This window comes from Ascidiella aspersa, chromosome 9 (genome assembly GCF_963924565.1).
Source record: "Ascidiella aspersa chromosome 9, kaAscAspe10.2, whole genome shotgun sequence".
Taxonomy (NCBI): Eukaryota; Metazoa; Chordata; class Ascidiacea; order Phlebobranchia; family Ascidiidae; genus Ascidiella; species Ascidiella aspersa.
Genome location: NC_139455.1, coordinates 14,722,895 through 14,742,037, shown reverse-complemented (window position 1 = coordinate 14,742,037; position 19,143 = coordinate 14,722,895). Strand labels below are relative to the sequence as shown.

General features: G+C 38.3%; 1 protein-coding gene across 1 annotated transcript; it reads right to left on the bottom strand.

The window, feature by feature from the left end:
* Positions 1-12,672: 12,672 nt before the first annotated feature.
* Positions 12,673-17,606, bottom strand: LOC146133155 (uncharacterized). Its single transcript, XM_083397180.1, has 5 exons — positions 17,470-17,606; positions 17,115-17,264; positions 16,557-16,715; positions 16,268-16,395; positions 12,673-15,694 (listed from the first exon to the last, which is right to left on the bottom strand). Exons 1-5 carry the CDS (start codon positions 17,501-17,503, stop codon positions 13,052-13,054), a joined length of 3,114 nt encoding a protein of 1,037 aa, XP_083253306.1. The 5' UTR covers positions 17,504-17,606; the 3' UTR covers positions 12,673-13,051.
* Between the last annotated feature and the right edge of the window lie 1,537 nt (positions 17,607-19,143).

Sequence of the window (19,143 nt, the reverse complement as noted above, 5' to 3'; positions counted from 1 at the left end):
GAAATGCAATAGTTTTATATTTTTAAGATTATTTTTTGAATTTCCAAATCTTTCTGTTTGTTCCATCTCACTAAGACTAAGGAATGACGAAGATAAAACAATTGCTTATAGGAGGTGTTAGAAAACTGCAAGTCCTTTTTCATGCTCAGATCAGTACGCTTTTACTGCAGAATACTTAAGTCATTTAGCATTCGAAATGTTCCATACTGTTGCAACACAAGGAACCAAACTGTTTTTTATCGCCTACAGTTACACCAAACGTAGCAAACAATTATAGTTCCTCTTTCAGTTGGTGTTGTTTCACCAGGAACCAAACTGTTAACGCCTACAATTACACCATAAGTAGCAAACTATAGTTCCTCTTTCAGTTGATTTTGTTTCCTATAAAAGGGGTTTTTAGATTTTCAACTTCGCGTCTAACGGCGCCCCATCTAAAAAATAAACCTAAACAGAACTTGTTGAAAGGCAACATTTATTTGACAAAACGCAATTTCCATTTAGGGCAGAGGTGGGCAACGTGCGGCCCGCATGCGGCCCGTTTTCATTTTTTGTGCGGCCCTTCACTTTCTTCCAGCTATTTTTCCGTAAATAAGGTTATGAATGTGCACCATGTTAGGAGTTTTGCTCTATCAGTTTCGTGTTTGAAGTGCGAAGTAACCCATAGGCTGCACCGCTACACTAATGCAGTTGAACTCGAAAGGGGTGCATCTAATACAAAACAATCTTCATTCATAAAGTTTTACTTGTGTCACGTTGTTATGATAAAGAATTGTTTTGCAACAATTACACTTGTGTAGTACGGGCAAGGTGTAACCAATGATACTATAAATTGCCGACCCCAGTCTTACACCAACATCTGATATTAACGCAGACAACAAACAGCGAGAAACATCAGGACCGTCTAACTCAGTGGTTCTCAAACTTTTTTAAAAATTACGGAACGGTCCCCCAGCAATTTTTTTAATTGCTCACGGTCCCTTAAAAATATACGCAAAACAACACGTTGTTTTCAATGGTATCAATAAGACAGATGCACTTTGCTTGCTATATGCTCGGCTATGTTTCAAACGAATCACTTTATTTGAGTGAAGCAATCAGGAACAGTTTTAAAACCGTGACTGTATAAAGGCGTATGCCCACAATGCCAGAGCAGCAAACTGTAAAGACGTAATTCTAGTTAGCACAAAGCAACACTATGACGTCACAATGGACAATTCAACTTAAAGCGTGCAATAACGTGAATGAACCACTAAGGCTGGATCCCCACCGGACCACAGACACGACGCGACGAAACATGTCTGACTGTTGACTTGTCGCGTCGTGCCTGACAGCGACTGTCCAATCCCCACCGACAAAGCGCGCGAAAATTGAACTGGTCAAAGCTAGGCGATATAATTCAGTTGTTATCATGGCGGAGGCAAATAAAATGTAAATTTTGGCAGGAATATGTATTTGGAAACGTAACCAGCAGTTTATACGACAGCACAAGTAGTGGGTGTACCCTGTTTGTGAAAAAAAGGTGTAAAGAGGTTTCTTTCTATGTACTTTTTCGCACTTTATTAAAACATGAAGATAAGTTTCAAAATTACGCAAGGGTGACTTCAAAATTGTTTTTTGAACGAGTCAAGCTGGTAAAATCATACATGGAAAATTCCAGGAATATATTTTTATTGGAATTAAAATAAATTACCTGCTTAACCTTTTGAAATAACATTCCTGATATAAAACCTACAAAAACCCATAAAAAACTAATGGTTTCTATCAAAAAGCATCTTCAGACACGGTAAAAAAGTAGTGCACGCGCTGTCTAGCTAAAAACGCGTTTAGTCGTGTCTGTCTGCTGTGCGTAAGATTTGCGTCAAGTCTGGTCGGTGGAGACGCGACAACAAAAGAAATAGCGTTCCATCTCATTAGTCGCGATCAGACTGCTTTAAAGCGTTTTTGTCTAACCAGTGGGGATTCAGCCTAATGGTAATAATAATCAGCTTTGTTTGGAAAAGTAAGTTGCCTGAAAATTTTATTACACAAAAAATGTTCTTCTTTAGAAGCCTCGATTTGATTTTTGTTAGGTGCTTCGCGGTCCCAGAAAATGGTCTCGCGAACCCCAAAAGGAACTCGGACCCCAGTTTGAGAACCACTGGTCTAACTCGACGTTTTCAGAGAGAAAAAAGCGGAAACCGCTTGATTTATATTATTAATTGTCGAACACACACTTGCTAATTAGCCAACCCGAACGAATAACCAAAGGCGAAAGAGAAAAACTATCTAGTGTTTACGGTCGACCAAACAAAAGACGAAAAACGGCGTTTTGCGTTTGATTTTCGTTTCGCATTAGCTTAAGACGCGTAACCCAATTACATTTAAAAACACACAGCTTCGGACGATGAGTAAAACTCTTGACCAATAACGCACAAAAAACGATAATGTCACTTACGAAAACGGGGGGGTACGAACCCCCACCCCCCCCTGGATACGCCACTGCCCACCCCTGATTTAGGGTGTCGAACCGATTGACTTTTTCAAGTTTTGGCGCTGGTCTAGAATTTATTATTATTAAATAATAAATTATAATAATGCTTAACCCACCCACACCCAAACGCCTAACACAAATATTGTGCGTCGATTTAATAATTGTGGTCAGGGGCGTATCCAGAAATCCAAAACGGGAGTGGTTACGAATTTTCAACTTAGGGAATTCCCCGTTGTTTTTTCGTCTGACGTTAATGACGTCATAAAATAGTGACAAATTTGACGTCATAAAATAGTGATTGTAATTACGTCATAAATAAATAAAAAAAACATCAGAAACCCGTCCAATAACGTCCAGCAAAAGCGACATTTTAAATGCAAAGCGAACACGTGCGTCGTTGACAATCCTGCCAGGCGCCCGCTGCGAAACCGCTTAGTGTACAATCGTTAACTTTAGGCAAGAAACTAAACCAAAACCGTGAAATATGTGTGATTGATTTTGGTAGATCCATGTACAGCAGTACACTAAATTGCAAGCACGTCTCTCGCCACCTGCAATACTAAACGATCATTTTCCCGGGGTGTTATTCGATTAGCGCAACATCTGCGCCGGGCTGTGTGCCAAGTCAGCCAAAATACAAGCACGTCTTGCAGACTTACACCAACATCGGATATTAGCGCAGACAGCGAGGAACATCAACTGCGCCAAACTCAACGTTTTAGCGAGAAAAAACGAAACCGGTTGGTTTATTGTTTTTAATTGTCAAACACACTTGCTGATCAGCCAACCCGAACGAATAACGATAGAGAAAAAAATCTTGCGTTTACGGTCGACCAGACAAGAAACGAAAAACGGCGTTTTGCGTTTGATGCTGGTTTCGCATTAGCTCAAGAGTCAAGATGCGTGACCTAATTACAATAAAAACATTGCCGCTTAGGGCGGTGAGTAAAACCATGACCAAAACGAACAAAAAACGATAATATCACTTACGAAAAGGGGAGGGTCCGCTCGAGACTTGCTATATACCACTTAATTAGTGTTACGTCAGGATGAAGTCATGGAATGACGTCATAACTATCAGGCAACACGATACATTATAATGGTTAACAAAAATCAGTTTGAATGGCAAGCAGCTCAAAATAATCTAGTTTCAATCTGAGATGAAATTTTAGTTTGATTTTAGTTGTGAATGTTGAACATTAATATATTTTAAATTTAAGTTTTTTTCATTTAAAAAACATATGCCGGTCTTAAGACAGAGTGTAAAATAGGCCTTCGTAATATAGGCCTACGTAAATATGTTTATTTTGGCGTTAAAATTATCTATCAGATATTTTTGCTGAATAGCTTTTGGTGTATATTTGGTAGACCAATTCGCTCGTGTATGCGAAAGCCCTTTCATGCAACGTGCAGTATTTTAATAAGACTATTTTAGCTGTCATGCGTCGTGCGTCTCATCGCACCCCCGAAAAAGTTTTTGTATTGAAAGTAACCCTTCTCCAACCTAAAACTTTAACAAAATTATCGAGCTTTGTAAGGTTCTCAAGGTTTAATAATTTATGACATCGCAAATGGATCCATGTAACTTAATTTGTTCTGTACGGTACGTTATGGCGTAACTTTGTGAAGCCTTATACATGCCTCCTAACAAAAACCCTGGGTCCGCCTGCGTGAACCCTAGCAAAAATTACTTTACCTTATTTTCCAAAGTTGACAAATGGCCTACATCTACATTTAGTCCTCGACCATTGTTAGGAAATTATATTTTAATGATGTTACCGTTAGCTACGGTTCATCGATTAATTGTTCACTCTAAGACAAGTGACATAAAAGCTAAATTACCAGAAAACTTTGGGGATCATCGGCAATTTATAAAAATATTATTTTTAATGCAGTTGTTTTGGAAGATCAAACAGGCAGGTAGCGGCTGCCGTTAGGAAATCTTGTAACTAAATCGTGCCTCTGTTTTGATTTGGTGTAACTGTTTTGATTTCAACACCTCGCAAATTCCACTCGGATGTTATTAACTCTGCTGCTTGTAGTTTGTTGGTCACTGCAAGTCAAATGTCGGAGATAGAAAAAACTAAATACAGATTTGAAATCAGTTTCTTAAATTTATTCGAAAATGAGAAATATAGCGATAAACAAAATTTTTATCAAATTTCGTAATGTAAAGTAATAATATAGGCTACAACCAATCGGAATCGCTATGGAAATAATCAGATTACAATTTGAAATAAAATAGCAAATAAAAAACGTGTTTCAGGTAGACAAACTAATCAATGAATCTTGTGACAAAAAGGTTTTTTGTTGAGTTATGCATTTTGTAGTGAAGTCGAATAACATAAACGTAACTGGGAATGTCAATTTCGTCTAGCTATAGGGTCGAAAAAAAAATTGCAACTGTAGTCGAATATAAATAAGTGCATAGAGCGGATTTTACGTCAGTACTAATAAGCAACACATGACGCAAGCCTCTAAAGTAAAAGTAAAAAAGAAGCCGAAGAGATAACCCTGAAAAAAAAATATATATCAGAATACCTAAACTTGTTGCTTTGTACAACTATATTTATAAAATAGACATTTTTAAAAGTATTGAAGCTATATTTTTCCTATAATAATTAAGACAACAAGAAAACGTGACGATGTTATAGAATAGCTGATCTGAACAACCCTTGGTGTCAAAATATGGAGTCATTTCATATTACGAAATTAATATAGTGTGTTAACACGTGATTAAATGGCGTCGTAACGTCTAATAAAAACAATAATACGAAAAGGTTGAAATATAAAAAAACTAAAATCACAACGTTTTATTTACATTAAGCCTTCCAAAACTTTCACCCATTCGCACATTCGATTTACTGCCCCGGTTTGTTCTTGGTCAAGGCTTATCACCTGTTTGCATTTGCCGATAGCATCACACCTACGCTGCTCTACCTGGCCATTGCCACGTATCAAATACTCCTTGGTGGTTCGACAAAGGTTGTCCACGGCCCATGCAAATGAACCGCGTTCCCGTCCAATAGGATTAACTTTACTATTAAACACCATGTCGTAGGTTTCGAATGCCTTTTGAAACTCGCCCACAGCTCCGTAGAGCTTGGCCACTTGGACACAACATCGAGGAGCGAAACCCAAGTCACTATAGTTTGCGTAGGCCACATCCAGAACTCGTTGGCAGTCCTCCAACGCAGCATCAGGTAAAGCGTCTTTTCGGTCGCTTAAAGTTACTTTACCGGATAGCATTTTGCATTGGGCCTTTACCATAAGTCTATCGGCATTCAACATTGTATGCGGGGTTCCCGCAACCTGTCTGTAGTGGCCATTCTCGAAGAATACGCCCTTTGGTTCGCGATTAGATTTTAGCCAATCGTAAGCTCGTTGGTATCGAGAGAGCCTCGTTTCTAACCCTTCGTCGGTTTGTTTGTGGTGGAGCATTCTCGGCATGGCAGCATCAGCCAGTGATATGTACTCATTCATTAAACGGACCCCGGTGAGTTGCCTGGACGCCTTCGCTACGTGATGGGCCAAGTCAGTGTAGTACTCGCACTTTTTCTGTTGCAGTCTGGTCATAATGTCTTTGTTGTACAGGACCTGGCGGCCGTACGTGTGAAAAAGGCTTGTCAGCCGCTCAGCGAAAAAACTGCTTTTTAATTCTGATTTCGTTAAGAACAAGTTGAACTTCCTAAGGGCCTCGACAACGTCTTTGTCCACAGCAACGTGGTGTTCAACGGCAAGCTTGACAGACAACAGCTTTTTTTCAGCCTCTCTTTCCTCAGAGCCGGGTGATGTTGCTTTTATCCTCTCAATAAACTCTCTCATATTTTTCGGTCGCAAAACTAGAGATTGCATGGAGTAGTCCTCGATGAAGTCCACAGATTCGCCAGCGATTTTGCATCGCTTAGCGATTTCATGACTCTCCCTTTCGGCATCTTTCGCTTCGTCAAAAAGTAACTGTTTGCGAACTGCGCCCCCGTCAAAAGAAAAGCAAAAAATGCCGCAAGGTTTGTTGTAGTGGAAAATAACCTCCCATACCATGAGAAATGCGTCCTCAAGGGCGTTTAGGGCAACCTCTACACCACCGTCAACTCGACCCTGCATCAAAGCCTGGCTGTATATCTCGCGCAATCTGCACAATGTCATCAGCTGCATGCCTTCGTCAATGGACTTTTCTCGCAATTTGCGGACCGCGTGTTTTATTAGAGATTCCACGTGAGGGCGCAGTGCGGTTAGACGAATATCGGCAACTGTTTTGCTGTTGTCTTTACTAAGCATACCCAGCATTGCACGAAGAGCAATCTGTAGGCTGTGATCGTTGCCGCCCTGGGTGCGATTTGCATCGTGGCGGATAACAGATAGACGAATCGGTTAAGACATCATCCTCGGCTAGGCGATGCACAACGCGTGACGCCTCGTGTAAATTAAGGAGACTTGTGTCTTCCGACAACTTTGTTAGACTTCCAGGCTCCTCCATCTCGCGCAAGATCTGACACACGCGCCCGATGTAAACGATTGGAATGCTTGCGCTGTCAACGTAAGACAAGACCCGTATGGCGTCACTAGTACGCCTGCCTTTAACCTCGGTGTCGTCTTGGTTGTGTAATGCGAGAAAGGCCTGTCGGACGTTGTTGTCCTCCAACGCCTGAGAAACGTTGAGCACGTACTCTTGGTATGACGCTCTCATGGATTTTAAATAGGAAGTGTAGGAAACATGATGTGTTTCGCAATGCTGCTTGGCTACCTTTAAACACAGCGGGTTGCAGCAGTAGTAAACGGCCAGTTCCTCGGCTCCTTTAGGCTGGTAAACGCCCACTGATGGTTCATCGTCTGCCAAGAATATATTTTCTTTAAGATTGGTAGGTGGCGCCCCCAAATAGTCAACAGCTTCTTGTAGGTCAAACACCTGAGTTTTAACCTGCTTAGACCTTGTCCGCGAGTTAGAAAGGTCAATGTATGAAAAAAAATAATCTTTGCTCGGCGTTGCTATGATCAACTTTAAGCTGTTTTTTTGTAAGGAAAGAGCTGTATCCAACAGTGAAGCTATCACTTGGGTATCTTCCCTACCCTTGTCTTGTCGATCATACTTTACTGTATCGAAGCCAATTACAACAGAAAACGGCCTGTTACCCAAACAGGCAAGAAGAGCTGAACAAAAGTGTTTTTCTGTGGATAGTCTATCCGTTTCCTCTTGAGTCAAAATTTTTTTGTTCTTAAGGTAATTCATGAACTTTTTAAATTCCTTTAAAACAATGGGTTCATTTCTCCTACAAGTAACTAGCAGGCGAATTTCTGCCGAGAAGCGGGAATAGGTCAGGTGAGTAAGAATTAAACAAACTGCAGTTGTTTTTCCTGAAGCTGAACCTCCGTAAATTTGTACGACTTTGTTGTTATCCAAGATTTCTTTTAAAGATTTAATGAACCTTGTTTTCTATAAAAATATAAAAATAATTAGCTAAAGCACTACTCCAAACTATGTATTAGCTATCCATAGGTAAAAACTAAATAAGAAAAGAATATTTTATACAACATTGACTCGTTATTATCAAAAATGGAACTAATTAGTTTCTGATCATTTCAATGTACATAGCCAAATATTGTGGATGTTAAAACTCCAAGGTCGCCTTAAATGTTGCCAGTAAGGTGGATTGGCAGGACTTATGTGCGCTTATTTTAATTAAAGTTTTTCACTGATCTTGTTGTGCACCTTCATGGCCAATGTCGATCAAAGGGGTAAAACAAAAACTTTAGAAACCTTTTTTAACACTTGCAGTAGCAAGTGGTAACTTAAGATAGCAAGCTTTTTTTCTGTTTTGTTGCTTGACATATGTGACTTTCATCCTAGTAGCAAAATATTAACTAGTTGCCTAATATGGTTAAAATAGTAAAAGATTTTCCTAGCATTTCTAACATTATTTACGTTTTAGCATACTTTTGTGGCAAAAAAAGTTTGATTTTACTGTTAATCCAAGCTACTGCAATGTCAGCATATATGTAAAGTCACCTGTACGCATATTGGCTTTTCAATGTTTATCACCATAGGGAATATACTTAAAGGGATATCATCAGAAAACTCAGAGATCTCCAGTTCAACACTTGAGCTATTATCAGAACCAGAAACGTAGGAATCACCTTAAACAGAAACATACAATACATAAACAAATGTCAACTTTTATCATAACATTTATATCCGCCCCCAGATCTTCATCATGTTTTAATTGACATAATAAACAGTTTCTGATCAATGCCAACAAACTATAAGTTAAGTACTAACATTATTAATAAAATATCACCTAGTTTTCTTAGATGACACATTACGATGTGTCTCCACTTCACATATTCTTTATCATCGCCATTCTCTATAGAAAATGATTTTATTTGTTCAGGTGTCATTGGAAAATAGGCCATCAGTTTTTCTTCCCAGTTTGGTGGAGGTAGTTGAAATCCATCAACTTCATGTTTCAAAACATAGGGTAAATATTTTTACATAAAACTAAAAAAAAAAAACATTGTAAACTAATCCATTTGTCTTTATAAAGAAACCAGTGGATAAAATTTTTAAATTTTTTAACATTTGTTTGTAATATTATTCTAGTAGGCGTGATTGCTATCCAATTGAACAGCCTTATATTTCTAGTTGTGTAGCCATAGACCTGAGTGCATTCCACTGTCTATTTGGCATAAAATGTGGCCAAAATATTGCTATTGATATAATTTGTCGTAAAAAAAAATATTGCCATGTTACATTAAAAATAGCCTTTTTAAGGATAAATAGCATAACTTTCTTGGTTTAACCTAATTACTTTGTTCAAAGTTGATTAACTATAGACAAATAGGAGTTTAGGACAAACCTGATTTAAAAGGCCTTTTCGAAATCCAGGATTGTACTTGCTCAATAAAAGGCCACAATCTGTTATTAGAATTGAATTCTGCCTCATCCAAAATTTTAGCAGGAATACCAAAGCTATAGGAAATTCTAGTTTTCCAAACAGCCAAAGGATCTAAAATAAACAAAAACTATTGTAAAAGTTCAAACTATAGGCTAAATGATTTAAATTCACATTATATTACACAACATTTCAAATGACTTTAGATTTTTAATAATAAAACAAATTGTGTTTCCTGAATATATAATACTAGATGATAATAACAGTATTTAGGTTCAAACATAAATTTAAACAGATTTAATTAAAATAATACCGGTACCTTCAACGTTGCAATCGGGTGTTGTGTTCTGCATAGTAACCTATTCGTGGTCACCATACCATCAATGTACAACCAATAAAATCAAAATTGCATACAAAAAACTACTTAATTCTAGTAACGTTAAGTTCCTAAAAATCTAAATATGACAAACATATTGTTAAATACTGAGTGAGTGGGTACCATTAGTTTCAAACCCAAGCCCATGTAATTTCTCCAATTGTAAAAGCTCAGACTCAGGCTTGTCATTTTTTACTGTGCCTGACTACAGTGCGTTTTACTAAACATAGACGCTTTAGTGTGTGCCTATGGTGTGTTTATTGCAAAGAGCAGAACGCAACACTGGAAATAACAGTTGTTCCTCTTGCGGGAATACTTTCGGTTGCCGCATTCGTAAGACAAGACAAGTTGTTACTTTTCGGGAAAACCCCTATCTCGTTTCATTTTGGGGGTTAAAAAAATCTCCCAATTCGTCAGCAAGCTTGGCTTATCGGCCATGCGATAGTATAATACATTTCTTTTATATAAACCGTAAAAAAACAACCAGATATTCTGATCTAAGCACCACCCCTGTGCGCATTAAACGAGAATTTTTTGTTTGCCGTATAACATGGCTTTTTCATTACGTTTGAGGCATGCGGGTTTGTTTACAAGTGTCATTAAACTAATTTGCCTCGGCAATCAACCTCGCTATTGCTTCAATAAGTTTTGCTGTTGTCTGATTACAAATCCACAAAGTTTGTGTTGGCTGGTGTTGAGCTGGCCAGCCAGAAGCCGGCAAGCAACACAACCACTCACTGTATTGGCTAGACAAGACTGGATTGGTTCAACAGCAGAACAACTTGTAAATTGATCCTGAGAACTGGACATTTTATTTCCAAATAACGAACTGGACATTTTACGTCCAATAACGTCCAGCAAAAGCGACATTTTAAATGCAAAGCGAACACGTGCGTCGTTGACAATCCTGCCAGGCGCCCGCTGCGAAACCGCTTAGTGTACAATCGTTAACTTTAGGCAAGAAACTAAACCAAAACCGTGAAATATGTGTGATTGATTTTGGTAGATCCATGTACAGCAGTACACTAAATTGCAAGCACGTCTCTCGCCACCTGCAATACTAAACGATCATTTTCCCGGGGTGTTATTCGATTAGCGCAACATCTGCGCCGGGCTGTGTGCCAAGTCAGCCAAAATACAAGCACGTCTTGCAGACTTACACCAACATCGGATATTAGCGCAGACAGCGAGGAACATCAACTGCGCCAAACTCAACGTTTTAGCGAGAAAAAACGAAACCGGTTGGTTTATTGTTTTTAATTGTCAAACACACTTGCTGATCAGCCAACCCGAACGAATAACGATAGAGAAAAAAATCTTGCGTTTACGGTCGACCAGACAAGAAACGAAAAACGGCGTTTTGCGTTTGATGCTGGTTTCGCATTAGCTCAAGAGTCAAGATGCGTGACCTAATTACAATAAAAACATTGCCGCTTAGGGCGGTGAGTAAAACCATGACCAAAACGAACAAAAAACGATAATATCACTTACGAAAAGGGGAGGGTCCGCTCGAGACTTGCTATATACCACTTAATTAGTGTTACGTCAGGATGAAGTCATGGAATGACGTCATAACTATCAGGCAACACGATACATTATAATGGTTAACAAAAATCAGTTTGAATGGCAAGCAGCTCAAAATAATCTAGTTTCAATCTGAGATGAAATTTTAGTTTGATTTTAGTTGTGAATGTTGAACATTAATATATTTTAAATTTAAGTTTTTTTCATTTAAAAAACATATGCCGGTCTTAAGACAGAGTGTAAAATAGGCCTTCGTAATATAGGCCTACGTAAATATGTTTATTTTGGCGTTAAAATTATCTATCAGATATTTTTGCTGAATAGCTTTTGGTGTATATTTGGTAGACCAATTCGCTCGTGTATGCGAAAGCCCTTTCATGCAACGTGCAGTATTTTAATAAGACTATTTTAGCTGTCATGCGTCGTGCGTCTCATCGCACCCCCGAAAAAGTTTTTGTATTGAAAGTAACCCTTCTCCAACCTAAAACTTTAACAAAATTATCGAGCTTTGTAAGGTTCTCAAGGTTTAATAATTTATGACATCGCAAATGGATCCATGTAACTTAATTTGTTCTGTACGGTACGTTATGGCGTAACTTTGTGAAGCCTTATACATGCCTCCTAACAAAAACCCTGGGTCCGCCTGCGTGAACCCTAGCAAAAATTACTTTACCTTATTTTCCAAAGTTGACAAATGGCCTACATCTACATTTAGTCCTCGACCATTGTTAGGAAATTATATTTTAATGATGTTACCGTTAGCTACGGTTCATCGATTAATTGTTCACTCTAAGACAAGTGACATAAAAGCTAAATTACCAGAAAACTTTGGGGATCATCGGCAATTTATAAAAATATTATTTTTAATGCAGTTGTTTTGGAAGATCAAACAGGCAGGTAGCGGCTGCCGTTAGGAAATCTTGTAACTAAATCGTGCCTCTGTTTTGATTTGGTGTAACTGTTTTGATTTCAACACCTCGCAAATTCCACTCGGATGTTATTAACTCTGCTGCTTGTAGTTTGTTGGTCACTGCAAGTCAAATGTCGGAGATAGAAAAAACTAAATACAGATTTGAAATCAGTTTCTTAAATTTATTCGAAAATGAGAAATATAGCGATAAACAAAATTTTTATCAAATTTCGTAATGTAAAGTAATAATATAGGCTACAACCAATCGGAATCGCTATGGAAATAATCAGATTACAATTTGAAATAAAATAGCAAATAAAAAACGTGTTTCAGGTAGACAAACTAATCAATGAATCTTGTGACAAAAAGGTTTTTTGTTGAGTTATGCATTTTGTAGTGAAGTCGAATAACATAAACGTAACTGGGAATGTCAATTTCGTCTAGCTATAGGGTCGAAAAAAAAATTGCAACTGTAGTCTAATATAAATAAGTGCATAGAGCGGATTTTACGTCAGTACTAATAAGCAACACATGACGCAAGCCTCTAAAGTAAAAGTAAAAAAGAAGCCGAAGAGATAACCCTGAAAAAAAAATATATATCAGAATACCTAAACTTGTTGCTTTGTACAACTATATTTATAAAATAGACATTTTTAAAAGTATTGAAGCTATATTTTTCCTATAATAATTAAGACAACAAGAAAACGTGACGATGTTATAGAATAGCTGATCTGAACAACCCTTGGTGTCAAAATATGGAGTCATTTCATATTACGAAATTAATATAGTGTGTTAACACGTGATTAAATGGCGTCGTAACGTCTAATAAAAACAATAATACGAAAAGGTTGAAATATAAAAAAACTAAAATCACAACGTTTTATTTACATTAAGCCTTCCAAAACTTTCACCCATTCGCACATTCGATTTACTGCCCCGGTTTGTTCTTGGTCAAGGCTTATCACCTGTTTGCATTTGCCGATAGCATCACACCTACGCTGCTCTACCTGGCCATTGCCACGTATCAAATACTCCTTGGTGGTTCGACAAAGGTTGTCCACGGCCCATGCAAATGAACCGCGTTCCCGTCCAATAGGATTAACTTTACTATTAAACACCATGTCGTAGGTTTCGAATGCCTTTTGAAACTCGCCCACAGCTCCGTAGAGCTTGGCCACTTGGACACAACATCGAGGAGCGAAACCCAAGTCACTATAGTTTGCGTAGGCCACATCCAGAACTCGTTGGCAGTCCTCCAACGCAGCATCAGGTAAAGCGTCTTTTCGGTCGCTTAAAGTTACTTTACCGGATAGCATTTTGCATTGGGCCTTTACCATAAGTCTATCGGCATTCAACATTGTATGCGGGGTTCCCGCAACCTGTCTGTAGTGGCCATTCTCGAAGAATACGCCCTTTGGTTCGCGATTAGATTTTAGCCAATCGTAAGCTCGTTGGTATCGAGAGAGCCTCGTTTCTAACCCTTCGTCGGTTTGTTTGTGGTGGAGCATTCTCGGCATGGCAGCATCAGCCAGTGATATGTACTCATTCATTAAACGGACCCCGGTGAGTTGCCTGGACGCCTTCGCTACGTGATGGGCCAAGTCAGTGTAGTACTCGCACTTTTTCTGTTGCAGTCTGGTCATAATGTCTTTGTTGTACAGGACCTGGCGGCCGTACGTGTGAAAAAGGCTTGTCAGCCGCTCAGCGAAAAAACTGCTTTTTAATTCTGATTTCGTTAAGAACAAGTTGAACTTCCTAAGGGCCTCGACAACGTCTTTGTCCACAGCAACGTGGTGTTCAACGGCAAGCTTGACAGACAACAGCTTTTTTTCAGCCTCTCTTTCCTCAGAGCCGGGTGATGTTGCTTTTATCCTCTCAATAAACTCTCTCATATTTTTCGGTCGCAAAACTAGAGATTGCATGGAGTAGTCCTCGATGAAGTCCACAGATTCGCCAGCGATTTTGCATCGCTTAGCGATTTCATGACTCTCCCTTTCGGCATCTTTCGCTTCGTCAAAAAGTAACTGTTTGCGAACTGCGCCCCCGTCAAAAGAAAAGCAAAAAATGCCGCAAGGTTTGTTGTAGTGGAAAATAACCTCCCATACCATGAGAAATGCGTCCTCAAGGGCGTTTAGGGCAACCTCTACACCACCGTCAACTCGACCCTGCATCAAAGCCTGGCTGTATATCTCGCGCAATCTGCACAATGTCATCAGCTGCATGCCTTCGTCAATGGACTTTTCTCGCAATTTGCGGACCGCGTGTTTTATTAGAGATTCCACGTGAGGGCGCAGTGCGGTTAGACGAATATCGGCAACTGTTTTGCTGTTGTCTTTACTAAGCATACCCAGCATTGCACGAAGAGCAATCTGTAGGCTGTGATCGTTGCCGCCCTGGGTGCGATTTGCATCGTGGCGGTGGGTCGCGATAGAAATTTCGCCGTTCGGATAACAGATAGACGAATCGGTTAAGACATCATCCTCGGCTAGGCGATGCACAACGCGTGACGCCTCGTGTAAATTAAGGAGACTTGTGTCTTCCGACAACTTTGTTAGACTTCCAGGCTCCTCCATCTCGCGCAAGATCTGACACACGCGCCCGATGTAAACGATTGGAATGCTTGCGCTGTCAACGTAAGACAAGACCCGTATGGCGTCACTAGTACGCCTGCCTTTAACCTCGGTGTCGTCTTGGTTGTGTAATGCGAGAAAGGCCTGTCGGACGTTGTTGTCCTCCAACGCCTGAGAAACGTTGAGCACGTACTCTTGGTATGACGCTCTCATGGATTTTAAATAGGAAGTGTAGGAAACATGATGTGTTTCGCAATGCTGCTTGGCTACCTTTAAACACAGCGGGTTGCAGCAGTAGTAAACGGCCAGTTCCTCGGCTCCTTTAGGCTGGTAAACGCCCACTGATGGTTCATCGTCTGCCAAGAATATATTTTCTTTAAGATTGGTAGGTGGCGCCCCCAAATAGTCAACAGCTTCTTGTAGGTCAAACACCTGAGTTTTAACCTGCTTAGACCTTGTCCGCGAGTTAGAAAGGTCAATGTATGAAAAAAAATAATCTTTGCTCGGCGTTGCTATGATCAACTTTAAGCTGTTTTTTTGTAAGGAAAGAGCTGTATCCAACAGTGAAGCTATCACTTGGGTATCTTCCCTACCCTTGTCTTGTCGATCATACTTTACTGTATCGAAGCCAATTACAACAGAAAACGGCCTGTTACCCAAACAGGCAAGAAGAGCTGAACAAAAGTGTTTTTCTGTGGATAGTCTATCCGTTTCCTCTTGAGTCAAAATTTTTTTGTTCTTAAGGTAATTCATGAACTTTTTAAATTCCTTTAAAACAATGGGTTCATTTCTCCTACAAGTAACTAGCAGGCGAATTTCTGCCGAGAAGCGGGAATAGGTCAGGTGAGTAAGAATTAAACAAACTGCAGTTGTTTTTCCTGAAGCTGAACCTCCGTAAATTTGTACGACTTTGTTGTTATCCAACATTTCTTTTAAAGATTTAATGAACCTTGTTTTCTATAAAAATATAAAAATAATTAGCTAAAGCACTACTCCAAACTATGTATTAGCTATCCATAGGTAAAAACTAAATAAGAAAAGAATATTTTATACAACATTGACTCGTTATTATCAAAAATGGAACTAATTAGTTTCTGATCATTTCAATGTACATAGCCAAATATTGTGGATGTTAAAACTCCAAGGTCGCCTTAAATGTTGCCAGTAAGGTGGATTGGCAGGACTTATGTGCGCTTATTTTAATTAAAGTTTTTCACTGATCTTGTTGTGCACCTTCATGGCCAATGTCGATCAAAGGGGTAAAACAAAAACTTTAGAAACCTTTTTTAACACTTGCAGTAGCAAGTGGTAACTTAAGATAGCAAGCTTTTTTTCTGTTTTGTTGCTTGACATATGTGACTTTCATCCTAGTAGCAAAATATTAACTAGTTGCCTAATATGGTTAAAATAGTAAAAGATTTTCCTAGCATTTCTAACATTATTTACGTTTTAGCATACTTTTGTGGCAAAAAAAGTTTGATTTTACTGTTAATCCAAGCTACTGCAATGTCAGCATATATGTAAAGTCACCTGTACGCATATTGGCTTTTCAATGTTTATCACCATAGGGAATATACTTAAAGGGATATCATCAGAAAACTCAGAGATCTCCAGTTCAACACTTGAGCTATTATCAGAACCAGAAACGTAGGAATCACCTTAAACAGAAACATACAATACATAAACAAATGTCAACTTTTATCATAACATTTATATCCGCCCCCAGATCTTCATCATGTTTTAATTGACATAATAAACAGTTTCTGATCAATGCCAACAAACTATAAGTTAAGTACTAACATTATTAATAAAATATCACCTAGTTTTCTTAGATGACACATTACGATGTGTCTCCACTTCACATATTCTTTATCATCGCCATTCTCTATAGAAAATGATTTTATTTGTTCAGGTGTCATTGGAAAATAGGCCATCAGTTTTTCTTCCCAGTTTGGTGGAGGTAGTTGAAATCCATCAACTTCATGTTTCAAAACATAGGGTAAATATTTTTACATAAAACTAAAAAAAAAAAACATTGTAAACTAATCCATTTGTCTTTATAAAGAAACCAGTGGATAAAATTTTTAAATTTTTTAACATTTGTTTGTAATATTATTCTAGTAGGCGTGATTGCTATCCAATTGAACAGCCTTATATTTCTAGTTGTGTAGCCATAGACCTGAGTGCATTCCACTGTCTATTTGGCATAAAATGTGGCCAAAATATTGCTATTGATATAATTTGTCGTAAAAAAAAATATTGCCATGTTACATTAAAAATAGCCTTTTTAAGGATAAATAGCATAACTTTCTTGGTTTAACCTAATTACTTTGTTCAAAGTTGATTAACTATACACAAATAGGAGTTTAGGACAAACCTGATTTAAAAGGCCTTTTCGAAATCCAGGATTGTACTTGCTCAATAAAAGGCCACAATCTGTTATTAGAATTGAATTCTGCCTCATCCAAAATTTTAGCAGGAATACCAAAGCTATAGGAAATTCTAGTTTTCCAAACAGCCAAAGGATCTAAAATAAACAAAAACTATTGTAAAAGTTCAAACTATAGGCTAAATGATTTAAATTCACATTATATTACACAACATTTCAAATGACTTTAGATTTTTAATAATAAAACAAATTGTGTTTCCTGAATATATAATACTAGATGATAATAACAGTATTTAGGTTCAAACATAAATTTAAACAGATTTAATTAAAATAATACCGGTACCTTCAACGTTGCAATCGGGTGTTGTGTTCTGCATAGTAACCTATTCGTGGTCACCATACCATCAATGTACAACCAATAAAATCAAAATTGCATACAAAAAACTACTTAATTCTAGTAACGTTAAGTTCCTAAAAATCTAAATATGACAAACATATTGTTAAATACTGAGTGAGTGGGTACCATTAGTTTCAAACCCAAGCCCATGTAATTTCTCCAATTGTAAAAGCTCAGACTCAGGCTTGTCATTTTTTACTGTGCCTGACTACAGTGCGTTTTACTAAACATAGACGCTTTAGTGTGTGCCTATGGTGTGTTTATTGCAAAGAGCAGAACGCAACACTGGAAATAACAGTTGTTCCTCTTGCGGGAATACTTTCGGTTGCCGCATTCGTAAGACAAGACAAGTTGTTACTTTTCGGGAAAACCCCTATCTCGTTTCATTTTGGGGGTTAAAAAAATCTCCCAATTCGTCAGCAAGCTTGGCTTATCGGCCATGCGATAGTATAATACATTTATTTTATATAAACCGTAAAAAAACAATCAGATATTCTGATCTAAGCACCACCCCTGTGCGCATTAAACGAGAATTTTTTGTTTGCCGTATAACATGGCTTTTTCATTACGTTTGAGGCATGCGGGTTTGTTTACAAGTGTCATTAAACTAATTTGCCTCGGCAATCAACCTCGCGATTGCTTCAATAAGTTTTGCTGTTGTCTGATTACAAATCCACAAAGTTTGTGTTGGCTGGTGTTGAGCTGGCCAGCCAGAAGCCGGCAAGCAACACAACCACTCACTGTATTGGCTAGACAAGACTGGATTGGTTCAACAGCAGAACAACTTGTAAATTGATCCTGAGAACTGGACATTTTATTTTTGTAAGCAATCCTTTTTCTACACAAAACTTAGAAGAGAAATTTTCTGTGCGAGAAAAAGATTATGACGCAGCAATGACACGGCAAATGTTACATTATCTAATAGTAATTTCGTCACACGGGTGTTGGCTTATCGCCTTTCTTTCTCAACTTATCTCCTACAAGGAAGTTAGAATCTGCCCATATAAGTACACGAAAAGCGGCTTCTCTAACTGTAAACACAATTTCAATCATTGTTTTGAGATGCGGCTAATGTGCCAATTCTCAAAGCGGCGATTTTTAAAGTCGCACATTTTAGTACAATATAAGGAAGGATATGCGTCAATTTTTGCTATTTGTCATCTGTGAACAAGTGGCCGAACTGTTTCGCAAGGCACTGGCAATTTACCGGAAGTTTTCACTAAAAAACGCACACAGTAGCAATTGTCAACATTACATTTTCGAGTTTAGACACATAAAGCTCTTTGATAAATAGATATATTATTACAATTTTGATAAATATACAACAGGATGTTTTTGGTAAGGATGCGTTATGACAATTTTGATAATTAGACAAGAAATAATAAAGGGGCGCATGTTTTTGTTGTTCATTAATTACTTAAAACGATTAATTAAACACGTAAAAATGGCCACTGCCACCACAGATACTCGGCCGCTAAATTTTTGGCCAGGGTGCATATAAAGCCCTGGCTGTTTGTTTCCTTGTTTGTGTTGTTATGTTTTTTTGTTTGTGGAATGCTCGTGGAGCGTTGGTCGCGAATTGTCCGATCATTGAACGCGTTTGCGCGATTGTTTTTTATG

Coding starts and splice junctions, on each gene's coding strand:
- LOC146133155 (XM_083397180.1), bottom strand. CDS start 17,503: ATGCAGAACACAACACCCGATTGCAACGTTGAAG. Junction 17,265..17,469: donor ACCCGATTGCAACGTTGAAG/GTACCGGTATTA, acceptor TGTTTATTTTAG/ATCCTTTGGCTGTTTGGAAA. Junction 15,695..16,267: donor AAAAGCCAATATGCGTACAG/GTGACTTTACAT, acceptor ATATTTTTATAG/AAAACAAGGTTCATTAAATC.